This window comes from Carcharhinus amblyrhynchos, chromosome 35 (genome assembly GCF_965287045.1).
Source record: "Carcharhinus amblyrhynchos chromosome 35, sCarAmb.v2.hapA, whole genome shotgun sequence".
Taxonomy (NCBI): Eukaryota; Metazoa; Chordata; class Chondrichthyes; order Carcharhiniformes; family Carcharhinidae; genus Carcharhinus; species Carcharhinus amblyrhynchos.
This window is the reverse complement of record NC_137358.1, coordinates 602,486-620,695: the sequence shown is the minus strand read 5'-3', so window position 1 is coordinate 620,695 and position 18,210 is coordinate 602,486. Positions and strand designations below refer to the sequence as shown.

Below are 18,210 nucleotides of genomic sequence, written 5' to 3'. Positions count from 1 at the left end.
CCAACCCTGCCACAGCAACCTCTGCAAGACATGCCGGATCATTGACACGGATGCCATCATCTCACGTGAGAATACCATCCACCAGGTACATGGTACATATTCTTGCAACTCAGCCAACGTTGTCTATCTGATACGCAGCAGGAAAGGACGTCCCTAGGCATGGTACATTGGGGAGACCATGCAGACGCTACGACAACGGATGAATGAACACTGCTTGACGGTCACCAGGCAAGACTGTTTCCTTCCTGTTGGCAAACACTTCAGTTGTCACAGGCATTTGGCCTCTGATCTTCAGGTAAGTGTTTTCCAAGGTGGCCTTCACGACACACGACAGCGCAGAGTCGCTGACCACAGACTGGTAGCCAAGTTCTGCACACATGAGGACAGCCTCAATCAGGATCTTGGGTTCATGTCATTCTATCTGTAACCCCCGTGACTTGCCTGGGCATGCAAAATCTCACTAACTGTCCTGTCTGGAGACAATACACATCTCTTTAACCCATGCTTAATGCTATTTCCACTCACATTGTCTGCACCTTTAAGACTTGATTAGCTGTAAAGACTCACATTCTAATCAGTTTTCTGTAAACTGAGTGTGTGTCTTTATATGCCCTGTTTGTGGTCAGAACTCCCCACTCACCTGATGAAGGGACAGAGCCCTGAAAGCTAGTGGTGTTTGCTATCAAATAGACCTGTTGGACTTCAACCTATGTCGTGAGACTTCTTACTGTGTTTACCCCAATCCAATGCCGGCATCTCTACATCATGTTTACTGACCCAGAATTTTACCAGGAAGAAGGTATTGGGTGGTCCTTTCTCAAACAGCTCCTTCAGCCCCCCTTTCTTCTCTGGAAATTTATCATAGATTTGGTGAATGTCGACTGATTCAAGTAGAGCTTCGTTGTAGGATGGACTGGACTGGCCGATGTGAACAAAGAGATGTTTATTGTACTGCGAAGAAAAATCAGAAAATGCAGGTGTTTGAACATCCCAAATTATACATTTTAGTGAGATACAACTAGGTAAATTTTGATACAACTAAGTAGTAAGCAGCTTGGGAGACTAGTCCTCCTCAGAAACAGGGCAGAATCTAGCAGGTTACATTAGGAAAATGCTGAGGTACTCAACCCAAGGCCAGAAATAAAAATGAAAACACTGGAAAGATTCAGCAGATCTGGAGAGAGAGAAAGAGTTAACGTTTTGAGTCCGTTTGACTTCTACAGAGCTTTGAAAAACTTGTAACCTGGCTTGAAATATCTGGACTGGTTACAATTCTGTTGAGATGTAAATGTCACATACACTACCTAGGTGAGAAATTTGGGTCCAAAACTAGTGTTAAAATTTAAATAAAGACAATTCCAAGGATATAAATATAGATTTCGCTAAGTGGACTGGGTAGAAGATAAAGATGCTACAAAAGCAATGGCAGATAGTTAAGGAAATATTTTATAACTATTGAATACAGGAGTTGGGACGTCTTGTTGAAGTTGTACCAGACACTGGTAAGGCCATGTTTGGAATACTGTGTACAGTTCTGGTCACCCTATTATAGAAAGGATATTATTAAACTAGAAAGGGTGCAGAAAAGATTTACTAGGATGCTATCCGGATTTATGGTTTGAGTTGTAAGGAAGGCTGGATAGACTGGGACTTTTATCTCTGGAACGTAGGAGGCTGAGGCTTGATCTTATGGAGGTCTGTTAAATAATGAGGGGCACACGTCAGCTAGATAGTCAACATCTTTTCCCAAAGGTAAGGGAGTCTAAAACTAGAGGTCATAGGTTTATGGTGAGAGAGGACAGATACAAAAGGGTCCACAGAGGCAATTTTTTCACACAGAGGGTGGTGTCTGGAGATAGTAATAGGGGCGGGTACAATTTTGTCTTTTAAAAAGCGTTTAGACAGTTACAAGGGTAAGATGGTTATAGAGGGATATGGGCCAAACTCAGGCAGCTGGGTTAGCTTAGTGTTAATAAAAGGGCGGCATGGAGCAGCTGGGTTGAAGGGCTTGTTTTCATGGTCTAAACCTCTATGACTCTATAACTTAGCAAAGATATATTCCACTGAGGAAGAAAGACTATACCAGAAAGATGCACCTTCTGTGGCTAATTAAGAATGGTATTAAATTAAAATGCTGAGAACACCAGTAACAGGCCAGAAGATAGAGAAAGTTTTTGAAATTGGCAAAGGAGAAGTTTAAAAAATAAAAATCAAGGGAAAAATTGGAGAGAAAACTAGCAAGAAATGTAGAAACAGTCATCAAGAGCTGCTACAAGTATATACAAAGAGAAAGAGTGGCTAAATGGAACATTGGTCCCTTAGAGGATGGGGCAGTGAAATTAATGAGAAACTAGGCTTTTAACAAATATTTTGTAAAGGTATTCCCAGAATAATAGAAAATCAGGATGCAAAAGAGAGGGAGGAATTTGTAACAATTATGATCATTGGACAAAAATTAGTGGAACATTAAATGGATCTTATGGCTGACAGATCCCTGGGCCTAATGAAGGCCTAATGCTCACATCTGAGGGTCTTAAAGTGGGCTCGACAGAGTAAATGCTGAGGAGATGTTTTCCCTTGTGGGGGAATCTAGAACTAGCACAGCTTCAGAATAAAGGAACGATGAGGAATTTCTTCTCTGAGGGGACTCCTGTGCATCTACCAAGCCTGGCTGTTGCCATGAGCTGTTTCAATACTAATTCCACCATATCATGAAACACAGTGACTCCAGTTTTCAATGTTGAAAGTCTACTTACAGCGACTCCTACTTACAGTTTCCAGATCCCTTTGCTGTTCCATAAAAGCTGAGAATTCCACAAGCCGGATTTTTGGAGTTCCGATGCAGCGACCCTGCCAGGCTGGATGAGAAGTGACTGGCGAGAGGCCAACATGAGCGCTGTCATACCCTGGATGGGAGAATCACAGCTTCAAATCTATTCATTCATGTGTCCAATGGCTCTATCATCAGAGCCCTCTTCCACTTATACACTCTTCCAGAAACTCCTGCATTACACTCGGGGAAGCAGCCAGAGCACAACTGGTAGTAAGGAACTGCCACCATGCTGTGATTTTTCTCAGAACAAAGGCAATTTGGATAATGTACCGAGTTAATTTATCTGAGCTAACTGCTGACAATTTGCCTCAATGAATCAGCCAAACATCTAGGAAACATTCATGACCAGCTGGGTCACCACACAGTGCCATCAACACAACATTGTACATCTAGAACGCCACACAGTGCCAACATCAACCCAACACTGTACATCTAGAACACCACACAGTGCCAACGTCAATACCAACATTGTACATCTAGAACACCACACAGTGCCAACATCAATACCAACATTGTACATCTAGAATACCACACAGCACCATCGACCCAACATTGTACATCTAGAACGCCACACACACTGCCAACCCCAAATCAAGACTACTCAACGCGCTAGAAAGGGAAAACGTTCTTACCCAGGATTGGAGCACGGCTGACACTTGGCTGAACAGTGAATGGTTGTTCAATGAAGGGTTTCACACTGCAAGATAAAGGCACATGTTCATTAAGAAAAACAATGACAGCAAACACTGTCCATCACTCAGCAGAGCTTCCTGTGAAAACTGTCACTCCTACCGCATGTGAACCTCTTTCCTTGGACAGCAGCTCATCATAAAAGAGGACTTTTACTCAGGCTCTTTGTTGAAACTTTTAGTTGGAACTTCAAACCCTTGAAGCTAACTTTTCTCCGACAAAGTCAGTCAGCAACAAACACAAACAGGAGAGGACTCTCCTTTGGACTGAGGTTCTGGTCAGTGGCCCCCACATAGCACTGATAAACCAGAAACTAAGTGAAAAGCAGAACAAACACAAGATCGTTCTTTGTGAACCTGCGCTCTGAGACCCAGCAGCTTGATCTAAAATCTGTGCAGTCGATTTATTTAAAGAGGAAGCACAAAGGAACAATGCACAAGAATCAGACACAGAAAAGGTATCAGGTGAGTTCAGAGTAAGATGCATTAAGTTTAGGATATAATATATATACGTAAAAAGCTATTCAATATATGCCTGGCAAACTACAGGTGCAAATAGCTGTTTGAGGACTTTATGAGTCAAGTCTCTTATTAGCAATAAAAGTTTTGACTCCTAAAAGGACAGAATGATTCTATATATTTCTGGATACATGGGGAAGGAAGAAAGGGGAGAGGTAGCAGTACTTATGACAGCAATTATTACGATGCTGGACAGGAAGTGAGTTCTGGAACGATCAAGGATAGAATCTATCCGGTTAGTGTTAAGGAACAAGAGAAGGCACCTTTACACTTCTGAGTGCGTGCTGTAGGTCACCAACCACCAGGAAAGATACACTGGAGAAAATGTTCAGGGAAATTACAGAGAAGAAATGCAAAAACTACTTGAGCAGCAACAGTGTAGACTGGGATAGCAATAATGTAAAGGCTGGAGAGCTGGGAGGGGTGGAAAGGGAGTTTCTAAAGTGTGTTCTGGAGAATTTTATTAAACAGTATGGACAGGATTTTCCAACCGCGCTGGCCCAAGGTCAACAGACCTTCTCATAGCCCTTGTCTCGTCCACTACAGTTCCCCGTGGCAGGCAGGACTGTAAAATTCCTGTTTCTGACCCAACAAAGGGGAGAGATTATCCTGGTTCTGGAGAATGTGGTGAATCAAGTATCAGTTGGAAATAATCTTCATAGTATTAAAAGTTTAGGTTAGCTGTAGAAAAGAATAAGGGGCATTCTAGAGTAAAAATATTTCATTCAGATGTTAGCCTTTATCACAAGAAGATTTGAGTACAGGAGTAATAAGAAATTGCATCAATTGTATAGAAGCTTGTTTAGACCACACCTGGAGTAGTATGGGCAGTTTTGGTCCCCTTGCCTCAGAAAGAATATTATTGCCGTAGAGGGAGTGCAACAAAGGCTCACCAGACTTGTTCTCGGTATGGCAGGACTGTCTTATGAAGTGAGGTTGGGCAAACTGGGCCTGTATTCCCTAGAGTTTTGCAGAATGAGGTGTGATCTCAATAAAACCTAAAAAATACTCGACGGGAATAGACAGGGTAGTAGTAGGTAAGATGTTTCTCCTGGTTGGGAGTCTAGAACCAGGGGATACAATTTCAAAATAAGGAAGAAATCACTTAGGACCGAGATGAGGGTGGTGAATCTTTGGAATTCTCTCCCCCTGAAGAGTGTGGAAGCTCAGTTATTAGCTGGTACGTTCTGGCTGTTCACACCAGCAGGATTCTCTGGTCCCACCGCAGTGAATGGGGATTTCATGCCAAATTCTCCATCCTTGCTTGCCGCAGCAGCAGGACATGGATGGCCAGAAAATTCTGGACATTGAGTATGTTTAAGGTGTAGGTTGATAGATTTCTGATTAACAATAAAGTAAAAGGTTCCTGTTCTGTGTAGTTTTAGTGGAGTGAGAATAGATCTGTCCGAGGTAAATCGGAATCAAAATCAGAGGCAAAGCTGTGACAGAATGAAGGGCAACCTTTAATGAGGAAATGATTCCGCTGCTGCTGACAAACATTCCAATGAGGGAAAAAGAGGAGGTTGGAAATCCCCAGTTCTCTGGATGATCAAGAGAGCGTATGACAGAGGCCAGGCGGATAGTACAGGAGAAAGTGAGCCTGAATGAAAAAGGTTCAGAAGGGAAGTGAAAAAGAAATACAAGAGGCAAAGAGGGATTATGAGAGTTAGTGGCTAATATAACATGGAATCCAAGAAGTATTCTGAAGGCACATAAATATTAAAAGAATCATAGAGCCTTACAATGCAGAAGGCAGCCATTCGGCCCATCAAGTCTGCACCAATGAAATTCTCACCCTGGCCTATCCCCATAACCTCATGCATTTACCCTAGCGAACCCCCGACACTAAGGGGAAACTTAGCATGGCCAATCCACCTAACCTACACATCTTTGGACTTTGGAGAAGAATTGGGAAAGGTGGGTTAGGGATGATTCATCACCAAGAAAAGAATGTGCCTGGAAGTAGGAAGCATTGCTGGTGTTCTGAATGAATACTAAATGTCACTGACTTGGAAAATTAATCTATTTCTCTCCGCAGACCTGCTGACTATTTGCACTTCTGTTTATATTTCAGATTTCCAGAATCCATGGTATTTTGCACTAATTGTTTACTTTGCATCTGCCTTTAGCAAGAAAGAAGATATGGAAAGAAGACAGTCATAATGAAGGAGGAAATGGTTGAGATACTGGATTGGATAAAAACTGATAAGATGGTAGTACCAAAAAGCTGTCCTTAAGTCGATAGGGACCAGTCCAAATGCACCTGAGATTACTGTAGGAAGTGGAAGTGGCAGAGGAACTAGTTATTATCTTCCTATCCTCAGATGCAGGGGAATTGCCAGAAGACTGGAGAATTGCAAATGTTACACTCCTGTTCAAACACACAGGGCCGGATTCTCCAACCTCGCCCGCAGCTGGGACTCTCCAGTCCCCCTGCAGTAGATGAAAATTTGGCTAAGTGCCAAATTCTCTGTTCTTGTTGGCACTGATTACAAGATGTGAACAGCCTGAGAACAGAATTTGGCCGGGGTGGGGTAAGGGGGTGTTAGGATAAAATCGAGCAACTACGTGTCAATCAGTGGTGGGGAAGCTTTTAGAAAAGATCATTTGGTTCAAAATTGTCACTTGGACAAGTGTAGGTTAATTAAGGAAAGACAGTTCAGATGTATTGAAGGCAAATCACCATTTCATGATTCTCGATCGTTCTTAGCTTACTTGAGGTTTTGACAAGGTAACAGAGGTTCCAAAAGTCATTTGGTAAAATGTCATCTGCCCAGTTTGCCAGTAAAAATCAAACTGTAGAATCGAAGAGGGAGCGGGAGCACAGATATGAAGTTGGCCAAAATGAATGGTAGGAAGGAGAGAGCAGTGGTTTGAATGGTTATTCATTGGATAGGAGGAAAGTACAGAGTGGGGTTTCCAGGAGCCAGAGCTAAAATCATTGCTTGTTTTGATCTATATGAATAACGTAGACGTGGGTTTGCAGGGCATAATTTCAAAATGTGCAGATGACAAAAATATTTGAGGGTGTATTGTGAACTGTGAGGAGGAAAGTGATAGATTGCAAGAGGACATTGATAGGCCAGTGGAATGGGGGGAATGTCAGTTTAAATCAAATGAACACTGGTATATTCTGGGAGGAAAAATAAGTGAAGGCAATAAAAACTAAAGGGTACAATTCTAAAGCGGACACAAGGACAAAGAGACATTGGATACATATGCCAAAATCATTGAGAATATTAGTTCAGAAAATGTTGAGAAAATGATTAAAAAGGTATATAGGATCCTGAGCTTTAGAAACAGGGTTGTAACAGCGAAGCAAATATAATAAAACTAGTAAAACATTGGCTTGGCTTTAACTGGAGCACTGCATCCATGTCTGGGTGCTGCATTTTAGGAAGGATCACAGAATACTACAGTGCAGAAGAGACCCTTCGGCCCATCGAGTCCACGCTGACGCATGAAAAGCTCTGACCTGCCCACCTAATCCCACTTGCCAACACTCGGCCCATAGCCTTGAATGTTACGACATGCCAAGTACTCAGCCAGATACTTTTAAAGGATGGGGGGCATCCTGCCTCTACCACCCTCCCAGGCAGTGCATTCCAGACCATCATTGTTCTTGGGGTAAAAAGGTTTTTCCTCAAATCCTCCCTAAACCTCCCTGAATGATGTTCCTTCGTAACTGACCCTTCAATTAAGGGGAACAGCTGCTCTCTATCCACCCTGTCCACGCCCCTCATAATCTAGAACACCTTTATCAGGTCACCCCTCAGTCTTCTCTGCTCCAATGAAAACAACCCAAGCCTATCCAACCTCTCTTCATAACTTAAATGTTCCATCCCAGGCAGTATCTGGTGGATCTCCTCTGCACCCACTCCAGTGTGTTCAGGTCATTCCTATGATGTGGTGACCAGAACTGCACACAGTGTTCCAGCTGTGCCCTCACCAAAGTTCTGTACAACTCCAACATGACCTCTCTGCTTTTGTAATCCATATCCCGATTAATAAAGGCAAGTGTGCCATGTGCCTTTTTCACCACCTTATTAACCTGCCTTTCCACCTTCAGAGATCGTGGACAAACATGCCAAGGTCCCTTTGTTCTTTGGAACTTCCCATTGTCAGACCTTTCATAGTACACTTCCTTGTCAAATTACTCCTTCCAAAGTGGCATCACTCACACTTTTCAGGGTTAAGTACCATTTGCCACTAATCTGCCCATTTGACCATCTCGTCTATACCATCCTGTAACCTAAAACACTCAATCCCACTGTTAACCACTCAGCCAATCTTTGTGTCATCGACAAACTTACTGATCCTACCCCCAACATAGTCATCTATGTCATTTATTTAAATGACGAACGATAGGGGGCCCAGCACAGATCCCTGTGGAACGCCACTAGTCACTGGACTCCAGTCACTAAAGCAGCTGTCTGTCACCACCCTCTGTCTCCTACCGCTAAGCCAGTTATGAATCCACCTTGTTAGATCACCCTGTATGCCCTCTTAATAAATCTCCCATGTGGGACTTTGTCAAAGGTTTTGCTGAAATCCATGTAAACTACATGAACCGCACTGCCCTCATCCACACACTTGGTCACATGCTCAAAATATTCAATCAAATTTGTTAGGCATGACTTCCCTCTGACGAAACCATGCTGACTATCCCTGATCAAACCTTGCCACTCCAAATGAAGATAGATTCTCTCCTTCACAATCTTTCTAGTAGTTTCCCAACCACAGACATGAGACTCACTGATCTGTCTCTATAACCTTTCTTAAATAATGGGACCACATTAGCTGTTCTCCAGTCCTCTAGTATTGGAGAAAAGATTCACAGGAATGGTTCCAGGGATGAGAAACTTCATTAAGTGGGTAGATTTATGGAGTTGGGCCTTGTTCTCCCAACAGAAGGTTGAGATAATATTTGACTGTTCAAAGTCATAAGATCTAGAGACAACTAGATAGGGGGATATTGATGGGAAACTAGTTCTACTGGCAGACGGGTCGAGAACCAGGGGACACAAATTAAAGTGACTGGCAAAAGAACCAACGGCAATGTGAGTTAGGATCTGGAATACACCATCTCAGAATACCACAGGTTCAATCGAGACAGGTTCAATCAGAAGGGAATTGGGTAACACCTGAAGACATAACATTTTCAGGGACATTGAGAAAGCTCAGGGTAATGAGACTGACTAAGTCACTCTTGTAGAGATAACCCCCTCTGTGCTGTAATAATACGATGATTCTACGAAATCAGCAGGTGGTAAAATTCACTACAATAAGTAACCTGATGAGAGACTGACCAATACAAGTTTTATCCTTGTTCTGGGATGAAGTCAGATGACACAGAATTGGTGTTACTCCTGATGGATTTTAGCGTTCCTGGATGAGAATAGGGAAAATTCTTCTAATTACCACTCAGTGACTCCTGCTAGAAAATACACAGGCAGATATTGGTGAGGAATGCAATACACTCCATGCTTGGATAACCTATCCAAGTTCACCATCGGAGGTCACAGAACATGTTTGACAACTGAAATGGACCCTAGTGGAAGTCAAGGAAGGTAAGTAGGAAGGGTAAAAGAAAAACAAAATCAACCTTTCAACAAGAGTCCCAAAGAGTAAACTGGGGGAAATCCTGCATTAAAGGGTTCAAATGCAGCGAGTGAATTTCAGCCTCTATCCAGTGTCAGGATTTACGTAACAAACCTAAACTTTCTGAACCTTGAACTACATTTGTAAAAATTTTGCATGTCCGGTTGTAATGGAATTGTGAGTGAAACCCTTCCACCACTCTCTGCTCTCTAGAACTGCACCTACTCTGGTGAGGAGCTTGCGTCTCCTGAAGTTACAGCACCTGGCCAAAACTGAAAGAACTCGGGAGTCTGTGGAAAGAGAACAAACAGATAAAGATATAAACAGAAGGAAATAGTCACTCAGTCTCCATATCAACTCTATCCCCAAAACAGGATCAATTCTGGGTTGAAATCAAATTGAGAGAGGACAGCTTCGAGTCTGGTGGTAAATGGAAGCACAATATAGGCCAATTTTGGCTTCCTGGGAGACAGTCAGGAAGCTCTGATGAGGAGATTGGACACATTTTCCGCATCTATCCTCTGTTACTCAGTACACATTGAACTCTCCATTTCCCTGTCCCCAGTAATTATTGGTCAATGGTCGGGCACTGAAGGTTTATCCAACTGTGTTCATTAGCGAAGGGAAAGGTCTGATAAAGGCTAATTGTGATAAAGTTGTTCAACACAATACAGAGGAAACAAAGTCTCAGCTCCCATTCAAAACTGATTTACGAAAGAAACTCAAGATAAGTCAGCATAGGCAATACATAAGCATTGAAAAAGAATCAGGTATTGGTTTAGGGAAATGTGTCCCTTATTAACCCCCGTCATGCCGAGAGCTCCAACCTAATTCTCAGGAACATTTGAAACTCAAAGTGAATAAAGTGTAGCTAACAAGTACATGCAGGTTAGTTTGTTGTGTATGAGAGTTGCTTGCAACTGGTAAATTTTATTACAGAGAAGCAGGAAATATATGAACAGGAAGATTGGAACAGAGCCAGATTTTTGAAGCGATGAATGAATAATTCACCCTATATTTGTACTTAATTTAACTTAAAGCAGGCTAGCCAAAATCAGCCTCACTCATCATCTACCTATTGACTGAAGAATTGAGACTCTAAGAGGTTGCGTACAGTCCGTCGTCACTAAACCAACCTTTGGCACCCCTCTGGCACCTGGATAGAAGCTTTATAAAACTGAAGGTAACCTCAGTATACACAGTATATAAAGCCAAGTGTCACAATCAGCCTAATCACCAACATATAAATGATAAAGTTTTGGAACCTCCAGAATCCAGCTGCCAGCTGTTTTATCGTTCCAATCCTATAGTCAAGTGGACATTGGGGTTAAAGAGTGAGCAGGGAAAGTAGGCATTAGGCTGTGCTTTCAGATCTGAGACAACTAGCAACTTTCATTTCCAGTTTAAGGCATAGGCCAGAATTTTACAATCTCACTCACCATGGGAACCAGAGCAGGCGAGGGGCGAACCATTTTGTAAAGTTTATTTATTTGTGTCAGAAGTATGCTTACATTAACACTGCAATGAAGTTACTGTGAAAATCCCCTAGTTGCCTTTTTGGATACACTGAGGGAGAATTTATGGTTTTGGGACAAGCAAGGCTGTAAAATCTGCCCATTGGGTATGAAGGAGATAGATGACGGGGCAGTATTGTTAATATTCACCATTCCTGGCAGCATCCTGTGTAAATCTCTTCTGTATCCATGCTAGTTTGATCACACCTTCCTGTAATGTGCTGACCAGAACTGTATATAGTACTCTAGCTGTGGACTAAATAGTGTTTTATACAATTCTTAGCATAACCCAGCTCATACAGTTCATAAAGGAAATTATCCCATATGTCATCTAAACCACTATATCTCCCTATCCAGAGAGGAACACAGGAACAGGAGCAGGCTATTTGGCCCATCGTGCCTGCTCCACAATTCAATTAGATCATGGCTATTCATCTACCTGGACTATCCCCATATCCCCTGATGACATTCATCTCCAGAAGTCTATCAATTTCTGTCTTGATCGTTCCAATGATTCCAAAGATTCACCATCCTCTGGGTGAAGAAATTCCTCCTCATCTCAGTCTCAAATAGCCTACCCTTTATGCTGACATCGTGTCTCCTAGTTCTAGACTCACCAGCCAGGGGAAACTTCCTATCCATATCTGCCCTGTCAAAGCCTGTAAGAATGCTGTAAGTTTCAATGAGGTCACTTCTCTTTCTTTGAAACTCTGGAGAGTAAAGCCCAGTTGTCCCAACCTGAAAAACAATTCTGCCATCCTAGGGATTAAGAGTAAAATACTGCAGATGCTGGAATGTGAAACCAAAACAGAAAATGCTGGAAAATCTCAGCAGATCTGACAGCATCTGCGGGGAGAGAATAGAGCCAACATTTTGAGTCTAGATGACCCTTCATCAGAGCTCTGACAAAGGGTCACTTAAACTCGAAACGTTGGCTCTATTCTCTCCCCACAGATGCTGTCAGACCTGCTGAGATTTTCCAGCATTTTCTGTTTTTAGTTCATCCTCGGGATTAGTCTGGTGAATCGCAGTTGCACTCTCAATGGCAAGCATGCTCCGCCTTGGATAAAGTGACAAAACTGTACACAATATTCCAAGTCTGGTCTGACCAAGGTCCTGTATAACTGCCGTAAGACATTCCTCCTCATGTATTCAAATTCTCTTGCAATGACGGCCAGCATAACATTTACCTTCTTCACCGCCTGCATGCTTACTTGCTCAAAAGGCCAGAATCTTGGGTCATGTGACATTCTTTTCCATCGTAATACCAATAAAGGATCTTTATCCAGCATCTGGAATTTGGCTTCACTTTCACGACTGATAATGTCTCAGCCATAATGGATTGATGGGGTGTTATTCATCTTGAGGCGTTTGCAAAGCAATTGTCTGTACAGACCTGCAGACTCCACTAGCAAGGTTGGCTTATCAAGTGCAAATGAAATTTGTTTATCTCCTTTTGATATTCACCTATACAATAGAGGTCTATAAGAAGCTCCTTTGTCAAACCTCACTAGACCTTTTCCGAAACTGAAGAGAGAATTCTTTTGTTGTGAAGATCACTGGGCATCATTTCCAGACAGAACATTAGCCATCTTAACCATCATTGCTCAGCGAAAGGTCCGATGTAAAAATTAGAAATAGCGGTAAGAGTAGGGCTGTTAAATATACACAAGGTTGGCTTTCTGTTTTTTGTTGGAGGAATCCAACATTATTCTCCACTATAAATTCTCCTGTCTCCACCAGTAATGAGCCTGTGTTTGTCCCAGCTAGTCTTTTCCTTCTCATATTCCTGAGGAACTTTACACAGCTTGCATTTATGTTTCCTGCTAGTTTATATTCATTTCCTCTTTTCCTTTTCTTTATCAGTTCTTAGATCTTTCTTTGCTGGGTTCTAAATTGCTCCCAACCCTCGGGCTTTACCACTTTTTCTTGTAACATAAACCTCGCCCCTTGATCTAATGCAATTTATAACTTCTTCTGTTAACCATGTCCGATTCACCTTCCCCATTGGGGAGTGTTGGAATAATTGTTGAAACATAGAAGGAGGTGAGAACTCCTGTAGCTTAATGAGGGAAAAAAGTACACTTTCAAAAATCTCATCATGAAATACTGCAGCTCTTTTATACTGAGGACAGCAAGCTGTATCCCAGCGACAACAGGTTGCACAGTGTCCTATCTCACACTGACAAAGCAAAAAAAATCATTACCTACCCCTGTTGTTACGGGAAAAGGGCGAGACATATTTGACATGCCCAGTTTGTTTTGAATAGCAGTGGCCGAGACGATCTGTGCTGATGACATGGCCGCCATACTGGCAAGGGCTTTGTCCTTTGCTGACTGATCCTTATAGATAAGAGAAAAGGGTGTCAGAACAACAAATTATTACCAGATTGTCTTATCGTTGCCAACTGCACATGAAACGCCAGCAACATTTGTTAGTGGCCCTGTAAGACTTTCTGGCACTTTGGAGGCCAGGTTCTTGGTAAGATCATGTTTAGTAGACCTAAATTTGGTTTCAAAGTGAGTATGTGGAGGAGGAATAACAGATGGGATGATGTTTTTGGAACCTGGAAGGAGGGTTCAGAGTAGCTCTGATCACAGAACTATTGATAGAAGAAGGAAACAACATTGAGAACAAAAACAGATACCAGATAATATTACAGAAAATAATACCAGGAGTGAGAGTGCACTGAGAGAGACAGAGAGAGAGAGTGCTAAAACTAAAAGGAAAGAGGAGAGAAAGGAAAAGGTGGGTAGAAAAAGGAGACAAGAAAGAAAGTGTGCACAGCAACAGTATAAACAACCAAAGGAGGAATAGGGAGTGGGAATGTGTGAGACTGAAACATATAAAGACAGAGGTCATTGCTAAAAACTTCCATCATCTTCTGTTCAGGAGCAATTGAGCTGTTAAAAGATGCTCTCCAACAATAATCAGTAAGCAAGCAAATAATGATAATACTAATTAGCTGACCAGTTTGTCCCAGGTTTGCCTCATTATATTAACCGTTTGTAATAAATTTAATCGGGATGGCATGGTGGCACATTGGTTTGCACTGCTGCCTCAGAGTGGCAAGGACCTGGGTTCAATTGCTGGCTTGGGTCTGTGCGGAGTCTGCATGTTCTCCCCGTTTCCTCCAGGTGCTCCAGTTTCCTCCCAAATTCTAAAAGACATGCTGGTTATGTGCGTTGACCTGAAAAGGCACCCAAGTGCGGCGGCTAGGGGAATTTCACAGTAACTGCATTGCAGTGTTAATATAAGCCTACTTGTGACTAATAAATAAACTTTACTTTAAATTTAGTCACTTGGATGAGAATTCTCTGCCCAATAATAGAGATTATTAAACGGTTGCCCATTCACAGTATGGCTCCATTCTAGCCCATTCTAAAGGAAATGTTCACTGCAGTATACCAGGTAACGGGAGGAATTTGTATCCAGCTATGGTAGCTACTCCTACTCTCAGGATCAGTAACGGCGGCACTGAGATACTGATATACAGACTTGGCTGCAACTGTGCTGTTTAATTGTGCAGGGATTCTAAAAAGGGGAAGAAAATATCCTGGAAATCCACAGCATCTGCACAAAACATCAAGTACAATACTGTGAAATAGCTAGGATCTGACTGTGAATTTATATATTAATTAAACTTGGTAACATAGTCCTCAAACACAGCTCGTAAACTCATAAATGTCCATGTGACCCTGTCGCAGGGTTACAGCATTCCATTTAAACAGCGTAGCTAGCGCACACATCTGGACATCTAACTATCAAAACAAAATCATACTCAAAACTCTCACCCTTTTTTAGTGTTGTCAGGCTGTTCGTTTAGTTTTACCTTCCTCATAAAAAGAGCACTTGTCAGAAATGGATGGATTAATTTGAAGGACAACAATCCCAAACAGAGGCCATTAGCTTCAACAGAATAAAACATGAAATATGGAGAAATATTTCATTCTAAAAACTGTCCACTGCACAGATTCTGCCAGACCTGTTGTGTTTTCAACATTTCCTGTTTTTATTTCAGGTTTCCAGCATCTGCAGTGTTTTATTTTTATTATGAAGAGATAATGTAATCGTACACAGTGGAGTATTGAGAATATAATGAAAGGAATGCAGAATGATTTCTTAAGGAAACATCAACAATCATCACCCAAATCTCTGAAACACCAAATATGGAACTTTCCAAATTGCTTTACACTGATACCATGGCTTCAGTACTTCAACCTTAAATAGAAAGGACCAATTAAGTCAGGAGGGAATGAATCATTCATTGTTCTTCTTTGCAATCTTGGCATTGAGGAGTATTTCAAATGACAAAGCATTCAGGAACAAGGTTCTGATGGTTTAAAGGATTCTAATGGTGGCCATCCTTTCCAGCTACACCCAAATCAAGAGCCCCTTGCAATTAATGCCATATATCCAACACAGTAGGATGGATCAGAGCATTCACACAGCCAGAAAGCACAGCTTGAAGGACTCTGTTGGGAATGAGAGCAGCAAGTAGGGCAACTTTACATCTTCTCTTCCTTATGGCTTTCCAAACCTCCAATACTGAGCCAATCGTCCATTCTTTACCAGTAAGTTTCAAAAGAACAAGTTAACTATGACATAATTGGTGTCATAGTTGAGCCTGATTTGTCCTTAAAATAATCTTAGTTTATCAAGATTAACTGCATCAACAGTCCTCCCATCTCTTGTGTATATTACAGCATTTCCAGGCTATGAAGGACCTTAATAGCCTGGAAATGCTGTAATACACACAAGAGATGGGAGGACTGTTGATGCATTCAGGATGATTGAGAGGTTCAGGTGATTCACCTTTATGATCATTACAGAATCATTGCTTCATCTGAGTCTGTTACAACTCGTGATATCTCCTAGCTATTTCCTAAATATTTCACAAAGGTACACAGAAGTGAAACTGGTTTAATAGCTATCACTAGATGGGGACAGACACCACTCCGACATTGATACTAATTCAGCAAATGAGAGCTGCATCGATCTGGAAATCTTAAGCAGTTGATATTTATATTGAATGTAGAATATAGAGAGATTCACTATTGCTCGTCTTAAACATGGAAGCAATAGCAGGAGGCAGAGTCAGCAATCAGGAACAGTTACTACATGTCACCCTGCACCAACGACTTTCTCCCCTAGCCACTGGCTCCTTCGCCCTGTGCCAGCGGCTCTTCCTCCTGTGCCAGTGACCCCTCCCCCTGCACCAGCGAGCCCATCCCTCCCGCGCCAGCAAGCCCTCCTCCCCCCGCCAGCGAGTCCTCCCCCCGTGCCAGCAATTACAGTGGGAATAATTCACCAAATCCAGGGAGGAAAGTGGGATCAAGGCTCAAATTGTTTGGCTGATAGAAACTCATTGAGAACCGGAGAAATGAAATGTCTCCCAATCAGCAGACTGAAAGAAATTAGGAAAATTTAAAGTCAGACCGTCTTTTAGTGATTTCCAGATCATTTTCTCAAAGTTCAGAAGGATGGCAATCAGACACTGGGGAAGCCTTGGCAGTGTGCTCGCAGGAAAGGTAGAAATATCAGCACAAGGCAACCAAACAAGCGCTTTGCCCCCAGGAGCTCACCACATTGAGAGCCTGGGATTGTCAGCTATTGCCACCACCAAATGGGCAGTCCATTCAAAACAAAATAAAATGATTATTCACGTTTTAAAAGCATTTACTAACGGAGGAAATATTTTCTCATACTTCACCTAAAAACTTGTAATCCAGTTTAAAGGAATGAAATCACCTTTAGTTACACCAGGTTGGTCCTGTTTAAAGGACTGTAAGGTAGGTGGCTGAAGAGACACCAGAAACCTCCAACCTCACCTGCAACTGGGATTCTCCAGTCTCACTGCAGTGAATGGAGTTTTGCCTTAGCACCAAATTCTCCATTCTCCACGCTGGCAGCAGGAGCAGAGCTAATAAGATTGGAGAATCCTACCCCCAGTTTGTCTAATTAATTACAGACACGCTCAAAACACAGGCGGTGGAGGAATGAGGAGCAGAAACTCAAGTTTCAGAGCAAGTTTTTTTTCAGTTTTCTTCCTCAGCACAAGAATGTCTCCTCCGTCAGCACGAGGACTGTACAATAAAGCCTTTTCTGTACATTAATCTCTTCAGGGATAATCTAGTAATCAGATTGAGGGATACCTTTAACAATGTTCCTTGCTCTGGATAAGGTGGCTAATGGAATGCTACCTTTATTAAAGCAAGTCACACTGGGAATTGGTGAAACCACATTTTGAACACTGTGTGCAGTTTTGGTCTCCTTATTTAAAGGAAGGATGTAATGGTGTTGGAGGTGTTTCAGCGATTTACTAGATTGATACCTGGAATGAGTCTTCATAGAATCCTTAGAGTGCAGAAAGAGGCCATTCGACCCACTGAACTGCACTGACAACAATCCCACAAAGGCCCTATCTCTGTAATCGCACATGTTTACCCTGCTAATCTCCCTGACACTAAGGGGCAATTTAGAACAGCCAGTCAACCTAATCTGCTTATCTTTGGAGTGTAGGAGGAAACTGGACCACCAGGAGGAAACCCACACAGACACGGGGGCATATGCAAATTCCAAACAGAGTCATCCAAGGCCAGAATTGAACCCGGTCCCTGGCGCTGTGAGGCAGCAGTGTTAACCACTGTGCCACCATGCCAACCACTGTGTGATCATGCCATCTTTCTTATGAGAAAAGGTTGGAAAGACCGGGCTTGTTTCCACCCGAGCGTTGAAGAGTTAGAGGTGACCTGATTGAAGTAATAAAGATGTTGAGCATACTTGACAAAGTAGGTGTGGAAAAGCTGTTTCCTCCAGTGGGTGAGAAGTAGGGGCAGCTGGTTTAAAATTTGGGCTTGCCTTTTCAGAACAAAGATGAGGAGAATTTTTTTCTCTCAGAGGGATTGTGCGACTTTGGAACTCTCTGCATCAGAAGGAATGGGGGCGGGGGAGCGGTCACTGAATGTTTTTAAGGCAGAGGTAGATTGGTTCTTGTTAGGCAGGTGAATCTAAGATTACTGGGGTAGATGGGAATGTGAATGTGGAACTCAA

General features: G+C 42.4%; 1 protein-coding gene across 5 annotated transcripts in view; it reads right to left on the bottom strand.

Moving 5' to 3' along the window:
* LOC145361755 (transcriptional enhancer factor TEF-1-like) overlaps window positions 1-18,210 on the bottom strand; it is a 57,574-nt gene that overhangs the window by 3,435 nt on the left and 35,929 nt on the right. For 3 of the 5 annotated variants that reach the window (XM_080217696.1, XM_080217695.1, XM_080217694.1), the window contains 5 exons: window positions 13,368-13,499; window positions 9,868-9,932; window positions 3,466-3,530; window positions 2,773-2,906; window positions 778-951 (listed from right to left, as the gene is read on the bottom strand). In XM_080217696.1, the coding sequence (XP_080073822.1) occupies window positions 778-951; window positions 2,773-2,906; window positions 3,466-3,530; window positions 9,868-9,932; window positions 13,368-13,499 (570 nt within the window). The remainder of the gene's footprint in view (window positions 1-777; window positions 952-2,772; window positions 2,907-3,465; window positions 3,531-9,867; window positions 9,933-13,367; window positions 13,500-18,210) is intronic. The other 2 variants (XM_080217697.1, XM_080217698.1) reach the window with 2 other exon arrangements.